We start from the raw sequence: 17,057 nt of genomic DNA, 5'->3' as shown, positions 1-17,057 counted from the left end.
GGTGGCTGATGAGGCCAATGCGGGACCTACAGTCTCTGTCACAGGTGGGGAAGATGGTGGTTGGAGGAACCGGTGAGTGGGGTGCTTGGGTTGTCATGCGCTCCTTCCGCTGTTTGCGCTTGGCTTACACGTGCTCCCGATGAAGAGACTCGAGATGTTCAGCGTCTTCCCGGATGCTTCTCCTCCATCAATAGCTTCCAAGTAAACAGATGATAGGTTATAGGTCCATTAATTGATTGTTTCCCAGACTGTCACTAATCTCATTTCCTCTGGAATTTATTTCCTCCATGGCCTCCAACTACATAGTTCCCCAAACCCACACAGCCCCCTTCCACCTCCTTCCCAAGATCCACAAACAGGACTACCCTGGTAAACCCATCATTTCAGCCTGCTCTTGCCACGAAACTGATTTCTTCCTATCTCCACTATTTTTTCTTCCCTTGTCCAGTCTCTTCCGATGCCCTCCGCCACTTTAACAGTTTCCAGTTTCCTGGCCCTAACTATCTGTGTTTCACCATGGACATCCAATCCCTCCATACCTCCATCCCCCACCAGGATGGCCCAAGGGCGCTCCGCTTCTACCTTGAACGCCCCAACCATTCCCCATCCACCACCATCCTCCTCCGTCTGGCTCGACTTGTTCTCACAATGAACAACTTCTCCTTTGACTCCACTCATTTCCTCCAAATAATAAGTCTAGCTATGGGAACCCATATGGGTTCGAGCTATGCCTGCCTTTTCATGGGATATGTGAAACATTCTTTGTTCCAGTTCTACACAAGTCCCCTCCCTCACTGCATCGGTGCTGTTTTCTGCTCTCGCCCCAAACTGGAAAATTTCACCAAGTTTGCTTCCAATTTCCACCCTTCCCTCGCCTTCACATGATCCATATCCGACTCTTAGAACATAAGAACATGAGAATTAGGAACAGGAGTAGGCCATCTAGCCCCTCGAGCCTGCTCCGCCATTGAAACAAGATCATGGCTGATCTGGCCGTGGACTCAGCTCCACTTACCCGCCTGCTCCCCGTAACCCTTAATTCCCTTCCTCGATTTCTCTAACTCCAATTCTGGGGATAGGCTATTGACCAATGTCCACTAGAAGACCACTGACTCCCACAGCTACCTTGACTACACTTCCTCCAACCTAGCTTCCTGCAAGGACTCTATTCCATTCTCCCAGTTTCTGTGTCACATCTGTTCTAATGATGCCACTTTCCACAACAATGCTTCCGATATATCATCTTTTTTCCTCAACGAGGATTCCCTTGCACCATGGTTGACAGGACCCTCGACCATGTCTATCCCATTTCCTGCACCTGCTCTCACCCCTTTCCCTCCTTCCCAGAACCACGATAGGGTTCCACTTATCCTCACCTTCCACCCCACCAGCCTCCACATTCAACAGATCATCCTCCGCCGTTTCCGCCACCTCCAGCTTGCTGCCACCACCAAACACATTTACACCTCCACTCATCTTTTAGCATTCCAAAGGGACCATTCCCTCCACAACACCCTGGTCCAAATACCTCCAACACCTCCTTCCCTTCACATGGCACCTTCCCGTGCAAGCGCAGGAGACGCAACACCTGCCCTCTTACCTCCTCCATTCTGATCGTCCAGATTCCCAAACACTCCTTCCAGGTGAAACAGCGATTTGCTTGTACTTCTTTTAATTTAGCCTACTGTATTTGCTGCTCATGATGTGGTCTCCTCGAGAAACATAGAAACATAGAAAATAGGTGCAGGTGTAGGCCATTCGGCCCTTCGAGCCTGCACTGCCATTCAATGAGTTCATGGCTGAACATGCAACTTCAGTACCCCATTCCTGCTTTCTTGCCATACCCCTTGATCCCCCGAGTAGTAAGGACTACATCTAACTCCTTTTTGAATATATTTAGTGAATTGGCCTCAGCAACTTTCTGTGGTAGAGAATTCCACAGGTTCACCACTCTCTGCGTGAAGAAGTTTCTCCTCATCTCGGTCCTAAATGGCTTACCCCTTATCCTTAGATTGTGACCCCTGGTTCTGGACTTCCCCAACATTGGGAACATTCTTCCTGCATCTAACCTGTCTAAACCCATCAGAATTTTAAACATTTCTATGAGATCCCCTCTCACTCTTCTGAACTCCAGTGAATACAAGCCCAGTTGATCCAGTCTTTCTTGATATGTCAGTCCCGCCATCCCAGGAATCAGTCTGGTGAACCTTCACTGCACTCCCTCAATAGCAAGAACATCCTTCCTCAAGTTAGGAGACCAAAACTGTACACAATACTCCAGGTGTGGCCTCACCAAGGCCCTGTACAACTGTAGTAACACCTCTCTGCCCCTGTACTCAAATCCCCTCGCTATGAAGGCCAACATGCCATTTGCTTTCTTAACCGCCTGCTGTACCTGCATGCCAACCTTCAAAGACTGATGTACCATGACACCCAGGTCTTGTTGCACCTCCCCTTTTCCTAATCTGTCACCATTCAGATAATAGTCTGTCTCTCTGTTTTTACCACCAAAGTGGATAACCTCACATTTATCCACATTATACTTCATCTGCCATGCATTTGCCCACTCACCTAACCTATCCAAGTCACTTTGCAGCCTCATAGCATCCTCCTCGCAGCTCACACTGTCACCCAACTTAGTGTCATCCGCAAATTTGGAGATACTACATTTAATCCCCTCGTCTAAATCATTAATGTACAATGTAAACAGCTGGGGCCCCAGCACAGAACCTTGCGGTACCCCACTAATCACTGCCTGCCATTCTGAAAAGTACCCATTTACTCCTACTCTTTGCTTCCTGGCTGACAACCAATTCTCAATCCATGTCAGCACACTACCCCCAATCCCATGTGCTTTAACTTTGCACATTAATCTCTTGTGTGGGACCTTGTCGAAAGCCTTCTGAAAGTCCAAATACACCACATCAACTGGTTCTCCCTTGTCCACTCTACTGGAAACATCCTCAAAAAATTCCAGAAGATTTGTCAAGCATGATTTCCTTTTCACAAATCCATGCTGACTTGGACCTATCATGTCACCTCTTTCCAAATGCACTGCAATGCCATCCTTAATAATTGATTCGATCATTTTACCCACTACTGATGTCAGGCTGACCGGTCTATAATTCCCTTTCTCTCTCCCTCCTTTTTTAAAAAGTGAGGTTACATTGGCTACCCTCCACTCCATAGGAACTGATCCAGAGTCTATGGAAAGTTGGAAAATGACTGTCAATGCATCCGCTATTTCTGAGGCCACCTCCTTAAGTACTCTGGGATGCAGACCATCAGGCCCTGGGGATTTATCGGCCTTCAATCCCATCAATTTCGGCAACACAATTTCCCAACTAATAAGGATTTCCTTCAGTTCCTCCTCCTTACTAGACCCTCTGACCCCTTTTATATCTGGAAGGTAGTTTGTGTCCTCCTTATTGAATACCAAACCAAAGTACTTGTTCAATTGGTCTGGCATTTCTTTGTTCCCAGTTATGACTTCCCCTGATTCTGACTGCAGGGGACCTTTGTTTGTCTTTACTAACCTTTTTCTATTTACATATCTATAGAAGCTTTTGCAGTCCATTTTAATGTTCCCTGCAAGCTTCCTCTTGTACTCTATTTTCCCTGCCCTAATCAAACCCTTTGTCCTCCTCTGCTGAGTTCTAAATTGCTCCCAGTCCCCGGGTTCACTGCCATTTCTGGCCAATTTGTATGCCACTTCCTTGGCTTTAATACTACCCCTGATTTCCCTTGATAGCCACAGTTGAGCCACCTTCCCTTTTTTATTTTTACGCCAGACAGGGATGTACAATTGTTGTAGTTCATCCATGCGATCTCTAAATGTCTGCCATTGCCCATCCACTGTCAACCCCTTAAGTATCATTTGCCAATCTATCCTAGCCAATTCACGCCTCATACCCTCAAAGTTACCCTTCTTGAAGTTCTGGACCATGGTCTCTGAATTAACTGTTTCACTCTCCATCCTAATGTCGAATTCCACCATATTATGGTCACTCTTCCCCAAGGGGCCTCGTACAACGAGATTGCTAATTAATCCCCTCTCATTACACAACACCCAGTCTAAGATGGCCTCCCCCCTATTTTGTTCCTCGACATATTGGTCTAGAAAACCATCCCTTATGCACTCCAGGAAATCCTCCTCCACCGTATTGTTTCCAGTTTGGTTAGCCCAATCTATATGCATATTAAAGTCACCCATGATTACTGCTGCACCTTTAGTGCATGCACCCCTAAGTTCCTGTTTGATGCCCTCCCCAACATCACTACTACTGTTTGGACGTCTGTACACAACTCCCACTTGTGTTTTCTGCCCTTTGGTATTCCGTAGCTCCACCCATACCGATTCCACATTATCCAGACTAATGTCTTTCCTTACAATTGCATTAATTTCGTCTTTAACCAGCAACGCCACCCCGCCTCCTTTTCCTTTCTGTCTATCCTTCATAAATGCTGAATACCCTTGAATGTTGAGTTCCCAGCCTTGGTCACCCTGGAGCTATGTCTCCGTGATGCCAACCACATCGTATCCGTTAACTGTTATCTGCACAGTTAATTCGTCCACCTTATTCCGAATACTCCTCGCATTGAGGCACAGAGCCTTCAGGCCTGCCTTTTTAACACACTTTGACCCTTTAGAATTTTGCTGTAAAGTGGCCCTTTTTGTTTTTTGCCTTAGGTTTCTCTGCCCTTCACTTTTACTCATCTCCTTTCTGTCTTTTGCATTTGTCAACATTTTGTTTCCCTCTGTCTCCCTGCATTGGTTCCCATCCCCCTACCATATTAGTTCAACTCTCCCCAAACAGTACTAGCAAACAGGCACCCTAGGAAATTGGTTCCGGTTCTGCCTAGGTGCAGACCGCCCAGTTTGTACTGGTCCCACCTCCCCCAGAACCAGTTCCAATGCCCCAGGAATTTGAATCCCTCCCTTCTGCACCACTCCTCAAGCCACGTATTCATCTGAGCTATCCTGCGATTCCTACTCTGACTAGCACGTGGCACTGGTAGCAATCCTGAGATTACTACTTTTTAATTTAGCTCCAAGCTCCTTAAATTCGTCTCGTAGGACCTCATCCCGTTTTTTACCTATATCGTTGGTACCAATGTGCACCACGACAACTGGCTGTTCACCCTCCCTTTTCAGAATGTCCTGCACCTGCTCCGAAACATCCTTGACCCTTGCACCAGGGAGGCAACATACCATCCTGGAGTCTCGGTTGCGGCCGCAGAATCGCCTATCTATCCCCCATCACTATTGCTCTCCCACTTTTTTTCCTGCCCTACTGTGCAGCAGAGCCAGCAGCGGTGCCATGAACTTGGCTGCTGCTGCCCTCCCCTGATGAGTCATCCCCCTCAACAGTACTCAAAGCGGTGTATCTATTTTGCAGGGGGATGACCGCAGGGGACCCCTGCACTACCTTCCTTGCACTGCTCTTCCTGCTGGTCGTCCATTCCCTATCTGGCTGTGTACCCTTTACCTGCGGTAAGACCAACTCGCTACACGTGTTACTCACGTCATTCTCAGCATCGTGGATGCTCCAGAGTGAATCCACCCTCAGCTCCAGTGTCCCTGAGTTCCCACATGGTACAGGAGGAGCATAACACGTGTCCGAGCTCTCCTGCCATGACTTAACCCTTAGATACACTTAATTTGGCGACAATGTTAACAGGTTACTTACTGATATAAAAAAGCAAAAGAAAAGCTACTTACCAATCACTTACCCCTATGGCTGTGACATCACCTTTTGATTTCTTTCTACTTTTTTTTGTTTTCTCTCCCCGCTGAAGCTGCACCCGCTGGGCCTTTATAGGCCTCACTCACACTGCACCCACCTCTCGCCGACTGAGGAACACCCGCTGGGCCTTTATAGGCCTCACTCACACTGCTCCCACCTCTCGCCGACTGAGGAACACCCACTGGGCCTTTATAGGCCTCACTCACACTGCTCCCGCCTCTCGCCGACTGAGGAACACTCGCTGGGCCTTTATAGGCCTCACTCACACTGCACCCACCTCTCGCCGACTGAGGAACACCCACTGGGCCTTTATAGGCCTCACTCACACTGCTCCCGCCTCTCGCCGACTGAGGAACACCGGCTGGGCCTTTATAGGCCTCACTCACACTGCACCCGCCTCTCGCCGCCTGAGGAACACCCGCTGGGCCTTTATAGGCCTCACTCACACTGCACCCGCCTCTCGCCGACTGAGGAACACCCGCTGGGCCTTTATAGGCCTCACTCACACTGCACCCGCCTCTCGCCGACTGAGGAACACCCGCTGGGCCTTTATAGGCTTCACTCACACTGCTCCCGCCTCTCGCCGACTGAGGAACACCCACTGGGCCTTTATAGGCCTCACTCACACTGCACCCGCCTCTCGCCGCCTCAGGAACACCCGCTGGGCCTTTATAGGCCTCACTCACACTGCACCCGCCTCTCGCCGACTGAGGAACACCCGCTGGGCCTTTATAGGCCTCACTCACACTGCACCCGCCTCTCGCCGACTGAGGAACACCGGCTGGGCCTTTATAGGCCTCACTCACACTGCACCCGCCTCTCGCCGACTGAGGAACACCCGCTGGGCCTTTATAGGCCTCACTCACACTGCACCCGCCTCTCGCCGACTGAGGAACACCCGCTGGGCCTTTATAGGCCTCACTCACACTGCACCCGCCTCTCGCCGACTGAGGAACACCCGCTGGGCCTTTATAGGCCTCACTCACACTGCACCCGCCTCTCGCCGACTGAGGAACACCCGCTGGGCCTTTATAGGCCTCACTCACACTGCACCCGCCTCTCGCCGACTGAGGAACACCCGCTGGGCCTTTATAGGCCTCACTCACACTGCACCCGCCTCTCGCCGCCTCAGGAACACCCGCTGGGCCTTTATAGGCCTCACTCACACTGCACCCGCCTCTCGCCGACTGAGGAACACCCGCTGGGCCTTTATAGGCCTCACTCACACTGCTCCCACCTCTCGCCGACTGAGGAACACCCGCTGGGCCTTTATAGGCCTCACTCACACTGCACCCGCCTCTCGCCGACTGAGGAACACCCGCTGGTCCTTTATAGGCCTCACTCACACTGCTCCCGCCTCTCGCCGACTGAGGAACACCCGCTGGGCCTTTATAGGCCTCACTCACACTGCACCCGCCTCTCGCCGACTGAGGAACACCCGCTGGGCCTTTATAGGCCTCACTCACACTGCACCCGCCTCTCGCCGACTGAGGAACACCCGCTGGGCCTTTATAGGCCTCACTCACACTGCACCCGCCTCTCGCCGACTGAGGAACACCCGCTGGGCCTTTATAGGCCTCACTCACACTGCACCCGCCTCTCGCCGACTGAGGAACACCGGCTGGGCCTTTATAGGCCTCACTCACACTGCACCCGCCTCTCGCCGACTGAGGAACACCCGCTGGGCCTTTATAGGCCTCACTCACACTGCACCCGCCTCTCGCCGACTGAGGAACACCCGCTGGGCCTTTATAGGCCTCACTCACACTGCACCCGCCTCTCGCCGACTGAGGAACACCCGCTGGGCCTTTATAGGCCTCACTCACACTGCACCCGCCTCTCGCCGCCTCAGGAACACCCGCTGGGCCTTTATAGGCCTCACTCACACTGCTCCCACCTCTCGCCGACTGAGGAACACCCGCTGGGCCTTTATAGGCCTCACTCACACTGCACCCGCCTCTCGCCGCCTCAGGAACACCCGCTGGGCCTTTATAGGCCTCACTCACACTGCACCCGCCTCTCGCCGACTGAGGAACACCCGCTGGGCCTTTATAGGCCTCACTCACACTGCACCCGCCTCTCGCCGACTGAGGAACACCCGCTGGGCCTTTATAGGCCTCACTCACACTGCTCCCACCTCTCGCCGACTGAGGAACACCCGCTGGGCCTTTATAGGCCTCACTCACACTGCACCCGCCTCTCGCCGACTGAGGAACACCCGCTGGGCCTTTATAGGCCTCACTCACACTGCTCCCGCCTCTCGCCGACTGAGGAACACCCGCTGGGCCTTTATAGGCCTCACTCACACTGCTCCCACCTCTCGCCGACTGAGGAACACCCGCTGGGCCTTTATAGGCCTCACTCACACTGCTCCCACCTCTCGCCGACTGAGGAACACCCGCTGGGCCTTTATAGGCCTCACTCACACTGCACCCGCCTCTCGCCGACTGAGGAACACCCGCTGGGCCTTTATAGGCCTCACTCACACTGCACCCGCCTCTCGCCGACTGAGGAACACCCGCTGGGCCTTTATAGGCCTCACTCACACTGCACCCGCCTCTCGCCGACTGAGGAACACCCGCTGGGCCTTTATAGGCTTCACTCACGCTGCTCCCGCCTCTCGCCGCCTCAGGAACACCCGCTGGGCCTTTATAGGCTTCACTCACACTGCTCCCGCCGACTGAGGAACACCGCTGGGCCTTTATAGGCCTCACTCACACTGCACCCGCCTCTCGCCGACTGAGGAACACCCGCTGGGCCTTTATAGGCCTCACTCACGCTGCTCCCGCCTCTCGCCGCCTCAGGAACACCCGCTGGGCCTTTATAGGCTTCACTCACACTGCTCTCGCCGACTGAGGAACACCCGCTGGGCCTTTATAGGCTTCACTCACGCTGCACCCGCCTCTCGCCGCCTCAGGAACACCCGCTGGGCCTTTATAGGCTTCACTCACACTGCTCCCGCCGACTGAGGAACACCGCTGGGCCTTTATAGGCCTCACTCACACTGCACCCGCCTCTCGCCGCCTCAGGAACACCCACTGGGCCTTTATAGGCTTCACTCACGCTGCTCCCGCCTCTCGCCGCCTCAGAAACACCCGCTGGGCCTTTATAGGCTTCACTCACACTGCTCCCGCCTCTCGCCGACTGAGGAACACCCGCTGGGCCTTTATAGGCCTCACTCACACTGCTCCCGCCTCTCGCCGACTGAGGAACACCCGCTGGGCCTTTATAGGCCTCACTCACACTGCTCCCGCCTCTCGCCGCCTCAGGAACACCCGCTGGGCCTTTATAGGCTTCACTCACGCTGCTCCCACCTCTCGCCGGCTGAGGAACACCCGCTGGGCCTTTATCGGCCTCACTCACACTGCTCCCGCCTCTCGCCGACTGAGGAACACCCGCTGGGCCTTTATAGGCTTCACTCACACTGCTCCCGCCTCTCGCCGCCTCAGGAACACCCGCTGGGCCTTTATAGGCTTCACTCACACTGCTCCCGCCTCTCGCCGCCTGAGGAACACCCGCTGGGCCTTTATAGGCTTCACTCACGCTGCTCCCGCCTCTCGCCGACTGAGGAACACCCGCTGGGCCTTTATAGGCCTCACTCACACTGCTCCCGCCTCTCGCCGACTGAGGAACACCCGCTGGGCCTTTATAGGCTTCACTCACGCTGCTCCCACCTCTCGCCGACTGAGGAACACCCACTGGGCCTTTATAGGCTTCACTCACGCTGCTCCCACCTCTCGCCGACTGCCGCCAAACTACATTGGGGAGACCACCTTGCGGAACACCTCCGTTCAGTCTGCAAGGGTGACTCTGAGCTTCCGGTCACCTGTCACTTGAATTCTCCAACTCCACTCCCACTTGGATCTCAGCCTGCTATACTATCCCAAGGAAGCTCAATGTAAGCTCGAGGAACAGCACTTCATCTCTCGATTAGGCATTTTACAGCCTTCTTGACTAGACAATGAGTTCAACAATTTCAGATTATAGCCACTGTCCCCATTTTTTCAGACAGTGGCTGTTGGTAATGATTCTGCTATTCCCATTTACACCTCCTCCAGACCCATCCCCTTCTGCCTTCCATTAGCAACCTTTTTATCATTTAATCACTGCTGTCTTCCACCCTATCACAGACCTTCCTTTTTGTTCTTTCCTCCCCCCCTTTCTCTGCCTGTGTACCTGTTACATCTCTAACTTTTTCCAGTTCTGATAAAAGATCATTGACCTGAAATATTAACTTTGCTTCTCTCTCCACAGATGCTGCCTGACCTGCTGAGTATTTCCAGCATTTTGTTTTTATTTCAGATTTCCAGTATCCATTGTGTTTTGCTTTTGCACTAATTGATCTGCTTGATTTGCAAATGAGTTAAATAAAAAGAGTATGCAGATCTTGTGCGGGTGGTATACACGATTGTGTTTGTTACTATGGATTGTGAAGAGTGAGCTTGCTGATCAAAATGATCTTTACTTCTTTTCAGGTTTATGCTGTCATCATCACTATATCATTTTATTTTATTATATGTGTGACTTTGAAAAAATATATATATTTCTGTATTTTGTGGCTCAAATCCGCAAATGTGCAATGCGATATTACCACAGACCGACATTAATGAACATACTCACATCATCGATCATTCACATTGGGAAGCTTAGGATTGTTAGCAGGCTCACGTTTGCTCAGGGCTCCAACAAGCAAATTTGAAAGAGTGTCAGCAATTACTAGCATTCTTGCCTCTGTGTCAAAAGGTTTGCATTCAAAACCCAGTCTGCACGGATTTCTGAAAGGATGGTTATGCTTAAACAACCTTATAAATTGCTTTGAAGAAATATCATAAGAACATAAGAATTAGGAACAGGAGTAGGCCATCTAGCCCCTCGAGCCTGCTCCGCCATTCAATAAGATCATGGCTGATCTGGTCGTGGACTCAGCTCCACTTACCCGCCCTCTCCCCATAACCCTTAATTCCCTTATTGGTTAAAAATCTATCTATCTGTGACTTGAATACATTCAATGAGCAAGCCTCAACTTCTTCCTTGGGCAGAGAATTCCACAGATTCACAACCCTCTGGGAGAAGAAATTCCTTCTCAACTCGGTTTTAAATTGGCTCCTCTGTATTTTGAGGCTGTGCCCCCTAGTTCTAGTCTCCCCGACCAATGGAAACAACCTCTCTGCCTCTATCTTGTCTATCCCTTTCATGATTTTAAATGTTTCTATAAGATCACCCCTCATCCTTCTGAACTCCAACGAGTAAAGACCCAGTCTACTCAATCTATCATCATAAGTTAACCCCCTCATTTCTCGAATCAGCCGAGTGAATCGTCTCTGTACCCCTTCCAAAGCTAGTATATCCTTCCTTAAGTAAGGTGACCAGAACTGCACGCAGTACTCCAGGTGCGGCCTCACCAATACCTTATACAGTTGCAGCAACACCTCCCTGCTTTTGTACTCCATCCCTTTCGCAATGAAGGCCAACATTCCATTTGCCTTCCTGATTACCTGCTGCACCTGCAAACTAACCTTTTGGGATTCATGCACAAGGACCCCCAGGTCCCTCTGCACCACAGCATGTTGTAATTTCTCCCCATTCAAATAATATTCCCTTTTACTGTTTTTTTTTCCCAAGGTGGATGACCTCACACTTTCCGACATTGTATTCCATCTGCCAAACCTTAGCCAATCGCTTAACCTATCCAAATCTCCTTGCAGCCTCTGAGTCCTCTACACAACCCGCTTTCCCACTAATCTTTGTGTCATCTGCAAATTTTGTTGCACTGCACTCTGTCCCCTCCTCTAGGTCATCTATGTATATTGTAAACAGTTGTGGTCCCAGCACTGATCCCTGTGGCACACCACTAACCACTGATTTCCAACCGGAAAAGGACCCATTTATCCCGACTCTCTGCTTTCTGTTCGCCAGCCAATTCTCTATCCATGCTAATACATTTCCTCTGACTCCGCGTACCTTTATCTTCTGCAGTAACCTTTTGTGTGGCACCTTATCGAATGCCTTCTGGAAATCTAAATACACCACATCCATCGGTACACCTCTATCCACCATGCTCGTTATATCCTCAAAGAATTCCAGTAAGTTAGTTAAACATGATTTCCCTTTCATGAATCCATGTGGCGTCTGCTTGATTGCACTATTCCTATCCAGATGTCCTGCTATTTCTTCCTTAATGATAATTTCAAGCATTTTCCCCACTACAGATGTTAAACTAACCGGCCTATAGTTACCTGCCTTTTGCCTGCCCCCTTTTTTAAACAGAGGCGTTACATTAGCTGCTCTCCAATCTGCTGGTACCTCCCCAGAGTCCAGAGAATTTTGGTAGATTATAACAAATGCATCTGCTATAACTTCCTGCTATATCAAGAGGGGCTGGAAAAAGAAAAGGCAGTATGAGGTTTATATGGGTTCCCAACAAGCATTCAATAAAGTTCCACATAAGAGACTTATAGCAAAGATAATGACACATACATTACAGGGCATGTGGCCTCATGGACAGGGAAATGCTTGGAAGACAAGGTAGGGGTAAAACAAAGTTTCTCAGATTGGAACACTGTTGAGAGTAATGTTTTGCAGTATAATGAGCGTTTGGGCATCACAGTATATAAAGGATATAAAAACATTAGAAAAGGTAAAGTATGTTACCAGGGATGAAGGGTTAGAATTATTAAGAGAAACTTAAAGAAGTCAGGGCATTTTTCAGTGAAGCTCAGATCGTGAGGGATCATCTCATTGAGGTTTTCATGATTATGAAGGGTTATGATGTACAATTGTTTCCAGTGAGCTTGTGAGATGATAACAAGAGAACACAAATTAAAAATATTGGCAAAAGGAATTTAAAAAATTGTTAGAGGATAGTTCAAATGTGGAATTCTCTACTACAAAAAATTGTTGAAAGTCGCTTGAAAAATGAGTGAAATGGGGAGGTGTTTCATGCAGAAAAAATACCAGCTGCAGGCTTGATGGCTTGCTGCTGTGCTGTAAATTATATGTTTACTCAGTAGGTGAACAGGCCTCTAATACAGAACATAATTTTTTAAGAGTCTCTTAAAAAATTCAGTAATATAACAGAAACTGGGTAATGCATATTGTTAGCAAAGTTCTTTTCACCTGAAATCAGGATTTGAATTCAGACCAGACGGCTTATACACAACATAAATACTGCTCCAAAATCACAAAAGTATCCTTTTGACATTAGTGTGACACTGCCATTTTCCACATTAGCCATCGTTTTGGCTTATCGGAGTGAAATTACAATTCCGCCCCTTCCTCTCACCAAGAGTAATTTGTATTGTAGATCTATATCCATCAGTAATTGTCGTGGGCCTGCCCAAACTCATTACACATAGGACCCTTACAACAAACATAGCAAGAGTTATGAAAGCTTCAAGTTAGTAGTCTTGTCGGAATTCAAATCCCGAATTCAGGTGAAAAGACCTTTGCTAACAATATGCATTACCCAGTTTATTTTATTGGATTCTTTAAAGGACTCTTAAAATTGATCATTAAAGTATGAATGGGTTCTTAATTTCAGTGTTCTAGATCCGACAGTAATCTAATCACAACAAATTTCCTCTCATTAAAAAACATCCAATAAGATAATTTAGTAAATTCTAGACAGTTCGGCAAATATCTCACTAAAGACTGCTTTTTACTGTCTAATGATTAGTTTCTGCTGAACTCTGTTCAACATCTAAGCATTCTGTGTTCCAGCTCATCCAGTCATGTAACTGTATTTCACAATGGAACTTTGATAGTCCAATCTGTGACTGACCAGGATGCAGGCGAATACATGTGTGTGGCCAGAAACAGAATGGGCGATGATATTCTGGCTCTCCGACTGGATGTGGTCATGAAACCGGCCAAGATTGAACGCAAAGATAACCTCAGGTGCAAGGTTACTTATGGAGGGGAATTCAAAGTGGACTGTGCGGCTTCAGGATTTCCCATCCCAGAAATTACTTGGAGTTTACCTGGTGGCACTATGATTAACAACATATCGCAGGGTGCTACCAGCAGTGCCGGAAGCAGGCCGTATATTATTTTCAATAATGGAACACTTTACTTCAATCAAATTGGAAAGAATGATGAAGGGGATTATACTTGTTATGCTGAAAACAAAGTGGGAAAGGATTTAATGAAGGTGAACATTGAGGTGATCATTAAGTCTCCTAGAATCAAAGAGCAGGAGCAGGCTAGTGTGAAGGCAAAATATGGGGAGTCAGTAACCCTCAAGTGTGAAGCTCAAGAGGAGCCCCTCCACGGCATTACTTGGCTCTCTCCCCTTAATCAAATAATCAATGTTTCGGAAGAAAAGTTCCAGATCAGAGGTGTAAAACTTATCATAAAGAGAGTAACGCAATGGGACAGTGGTAACTATGCTTGCATTATGCACAATAGACTTGAAGATGATGTGAGGAATATCAAATTGGAAATAGTTTCCAAAGCACCACAGATCAATGGATACCGAGAGGATATTGTGATAAAAGAGACCATCCTCTCCTTTCAGAAGAAACTTATTACCTGCAAGGCTGATGGCATTCCTGAACCGACAGTCATGTGGATTACACCCCATGGTTTGACATTGCCAGCCCCATCCTATAGGAGAAAGATTACTGTGCACCTCAATGGGACCTTGGAGTTGCGTGCATTAAGAAAGCCTGATTCTGGGACACTGATATGCGTTGCGCGCAATGAAGTGGGAGAAGCGAGGCTCATGGTCCAGCTGGAAGTAATTAATATGCCAGTAAAACCAACCTTTGCACCCCCACAGAATGAGACAAGCGTTATTAAACCAGGAAGTAGCACTGGTCTGCATTGCTCTGTGCAGGGAATCCCAACCCCAGACATTACCTGGATACTTCCCAATGGGACACGCCTGGAGTTTGGAAAGAAACTGTCCAAATTCCATCATAAGCTTAATGGGACACTGTATATAGCTAACCCCACATTCTCTGAGACTGGAAGGTATCGATGCATGGCAAAAAATGTTGCTGGATATGCTGAAAAGCTCTTTATGCTGGTTGAAGGGGCCAAGCCTAAGATCCAGTCATTCTTTTTTGGATTAGTAAGCTATTTGCATGGAGAAAATCTGTTTCTGCATTGCCTGACACAGGGATTGCCCACACCACAGGTCTCATGGAGCTTACCTAATGGGACAGTATTGAAAAGCCTTCAGAGTTCTGAACGGGCATCACTGATGGCCAATGGTACTCTTTCCATTCCTAATGTTAATGTCCAAGATAGGGGCACTTACACCTGTAGTGCAGTGAATGAAATGGGCAGTGCCACCATGTCCATCCCAGTAATCATTGTGTTCTACCAACCGCGCATCACCAATAGTCCTCCACCTAGCCTTACTGGGACTGTTGGAGCATTGCTCCGGCTTAATTGTTTTGGAATTGGGATCCCCAAAGTGGAGATTGTCTGGGAACTTCCTGATGGCAAACAGCTATCAACAACCCACTGGCATCCCCCCAGCGGACAGAAATACATCACCTCTCAGGGGACATTAGTCTTACAGACCATCTCTTTCAGAGACTCTGGCTTTTACAAGTGTATTGCCAGGAACGTGCTGGGTTCAGATGCAAGGACAACCTACATCAAGGTTCTTTGATATTTAAAATTTAAAAATCCATCTTGGTGTGGAAATGAAGGGATCACTGAAGCAACAAGAAAGGTATTATTAGTAAAAAGACAGTCCTTTGAGAACCACGTTGATGAAGGGTATTGGTAGCATGGAGCCGTACCATTAACAGTACCTTAAATATGAAGGGAGAGGCCTTCCTGCTTTCTAAGACTCTCCATTGTAACCTCAAAATAACAAAGACGGATAAAGACCTGACAACTACTTCACTGCAATCTAGTTGTCCCGAGTCTTCAAAGTGGATCAAGGTACTATGGAAAAAGGGCCCAATCCAAAAAATGTTGTGCTTATAACATAAACCAGCATAAGATCTTTAGAATTTAAACCACATTTCTGGCCTATTGTCAATTCCATATAACTACACGGCAACACTCATTGTATAAGTACAAACACCAGAGATGAAAGACAGGTGCCAAACTGCCCAGTTGCAAGAGGGCCATAGAGAGGGGGGAAAGGGTTAAACAGCGTGAAGAACTCTGAAGGGTCAAGCGAAAGTGGAAATATCAGTACAAGCTGACAGGGTTTCCATTGTTAGTAAGTTAGACCTTACACTTGGCTGGGGGAGGATACTTTCCACTTTGTATATTTTTTATTTAAAAAGATAGGCTGTCCTGTTCCTTTTTATCTCCCAGTTCTCTGCCTGGAACACATCTGGTAAGGCATTCCCATAAATAATCTACAAATATATTAACGTGTTCCTGAAATGTTAGAGATTTTTTTTTTTTACAATACAGGTCAATATATTTTTGTATGATTCTGTTCAGTTTGAACGGCTGCAGTGAGATCAGGATTCATTTTTTTCCCAGATTTCTCCACACAGGACAGATTGGGATGTATGACATAAATCATTGCATTGTAAAGGGAATGTGTTTTTTTTTTCAAATTAACTCTCCCTGAAGTTGATGATTCAAATGAGAGATGAACAGATCCACAGCAAGGAACATTGTACTACTATACAAGGAAATGGAGAGCTAACAGTATGCAAAGCAACAACTCAAAAACAGATTAACTGGTTAATTGTATGTGAGGTGCTTCTGAGAAATGTGACAAGGCATTGTGTAAATTCTCGCCTTTTCAATGATGGCATTCAGGTAAATTAGAAATATTGAATTGGGGCCTGGATTCAGAAAGGTCACGTGTTTATGGCATCATCTGAGACTTATGATTACATTTAATCTAAAAAGACAGAACTTTTCATGCCAGAAACACGTGCGTACCTGTTCTATTAAAAATTAAGTTGTGGCAAGCAGATGTGAAAATGGGGAAGCATTTGGTTACAATTTGAATCTTCAAGGAAATATCTATTCATCTGACAGTGGCAACATGGGTGAATTGCAAAGCAGGAGGGGATAAAGAGAAGTGACAGAAAAGAAAGAAGAATCTTTTCATTTTGTATCTCCAGAGTTGATGTCACTATTGACAAAAACCGTAGGCATTGTATCAAGACAAAAATTAGAAAAGAATCATCAATGGTGCCATTTAGACACCTACTCAAGAAAACTCCGTTCGGGTTCTGCCAGAACTACTTGGCTCAAGACCTCGTCCGGAAATGAATACAAGAGGTGAATGCCAGAGGTGAGTGTATCTCCTCTCTACATCAAGGCAGCATTAAATGGAGTATAGCACCAAGGAGCCCAAGCAAACTGAAGTCAACGGGA

At 48.0% G+C, this 17,057-nt stretch overlaps 1 protein-coding gene across 1 annotated transcript in view; it reads left to right on the top strand.

The window, feature by feature from the left end:
• LOC139266081 (matrix-remodeling-associated protein 5) overlaps nucleotides 1–15,369 on the top strand; it is an 87,766-nt gene extending 72,397 nt beyond the window's left edge. The window contains exon 9 of the mRNA XM_070883935.1: nucleotides 13,467–15,369. Within this exon, the coding sequence (XP_070740036.1) occupies nucleotides 13,467–15,369 (1,903 nt within the window). The remainder of the gene's footprint in view (nucleotides 1–13,466) is intronic.
• The last annotated feature ends 1,688 nt before the right edge of the window (nucleotides 15,370–17,057 follow it).

The sequence above is a fragment of the Pristiophorus japonicus genome, chromosome 6, assembly GCF_044704955.1.
Source record: "Pristiophorus japonicus isolate sPriJap1 chromosome 6, sPriJap1.hap1, whole genome shotgun sequence".
Lineage (NCBI taxonomy): Eukaryota > Metazoa > Chordata > Chondrichthyes > Pristiophoridae > Pristiophorus > Pristiophorus japonicus.
This window is presented reverse-complemented; position numbering and strand designations above follow the sequence as displayed.